General features: G+C 56.7%; 1 protein-coding gene across 1 annotated transcript in view; it reads right to left on the bottom strand.

Moving 5' to 3' along the window:
* LOC137626168 (glutamic acid-rich protein-like) overlaps window positions 1-510 on the bottom strand; it is a 1563-nt gene extending 1053 nt beyond the window's left edge. The window contains exon 1 of the mRNA XM_068357246.1: window positions 1-510. This exon is cut by the window's left edge and continues 1053 nt beyond it. Coding sequence (XP_068213347.1) covers window positions 1-510 — 510 coding nt within the window.
* Between the last annotated feature and the right edge of the window lie 204 nt (window positions 511-714).

Raw genomic sequence — 714 nt, 5'->3', positions numbered from 1 at the left:
CTCCAACATCTCCTCCCCATCCTCTTTGTCGTCCTCCAACGCCTCCTCCTCCTCCTCCTCCTCTTTGTCGTTCTCCGACCGTCTCCTTCCCCTCCTCTTTTCATCCTCCAACGTCTCCTTCCCCTCCTCTTTGTCGTCCTCCAACGCCTCCTTATCCTCTTTGTCGTACTCCAATGCCTCCTCCCCCTCCTCTTTGTCCTCCTCCAACGTCTCCTCCCCCTCCTCTTTGTCGTCCTCCAACATCTCCTCCCCATCCTCTTTGTCGTCCTCCAACGCCTCCTCCTCCTCCTCCTCCTCTTTGTCGTTCTCCGACCGTCTCCTTCCCCTCCTCTTTTCATCCTCCAACGTCTCCTTCCCCTCCTCTTTGTCGTCCTCCAACGCCTCCTTATCCTCTTTGTCGTACTCCAATGCCTCTTCCCCCTCCTCTTTGTCGTCCTCCAACGTCTCCTCCCCCTCCTCTTTGTCGTCCTCCAACGTCTCCTCCCCCTCCTCTTTGTCGTCCTCCAACATCTCCTCCCCATCCTCTTTGTCGTCCTCCAACGCCTACTCCTCCTCCTCCTCCTCCTCTTTGTCGTTCTCCGACCGGCTCCTCCCCATCCTCTTTTCATCCTCCAACGTCTCCTTCCCCTCCTCTTTGTCGTCCTCCAACGCCTCCTCATCCTCTTTGTCGTACTCCAACGTCTCTTCATCCTCTTTGTCGTACTCCAACGTCTC

This window comes from Palaemon carinicauda, chromosome 33, assembly GCF_036898095.1.
Source record: "Palaemon carinicauda isolate YSFRI2023 chromosome 33, ASM3689809v2, whole genome shotgun sequence".
Lineage (NCBI taxonomy): Eukaryota > Metazoa > Arthropoda > Malacostraca > Decapoda > Palaemonidae > Palaemon > Palaemon carinicauda.
The sequence above is the reverse complement of the archived record's forward strand: the minus strand, read 5'-3'. Positions and strand labels throughout refer to the sequence as shown.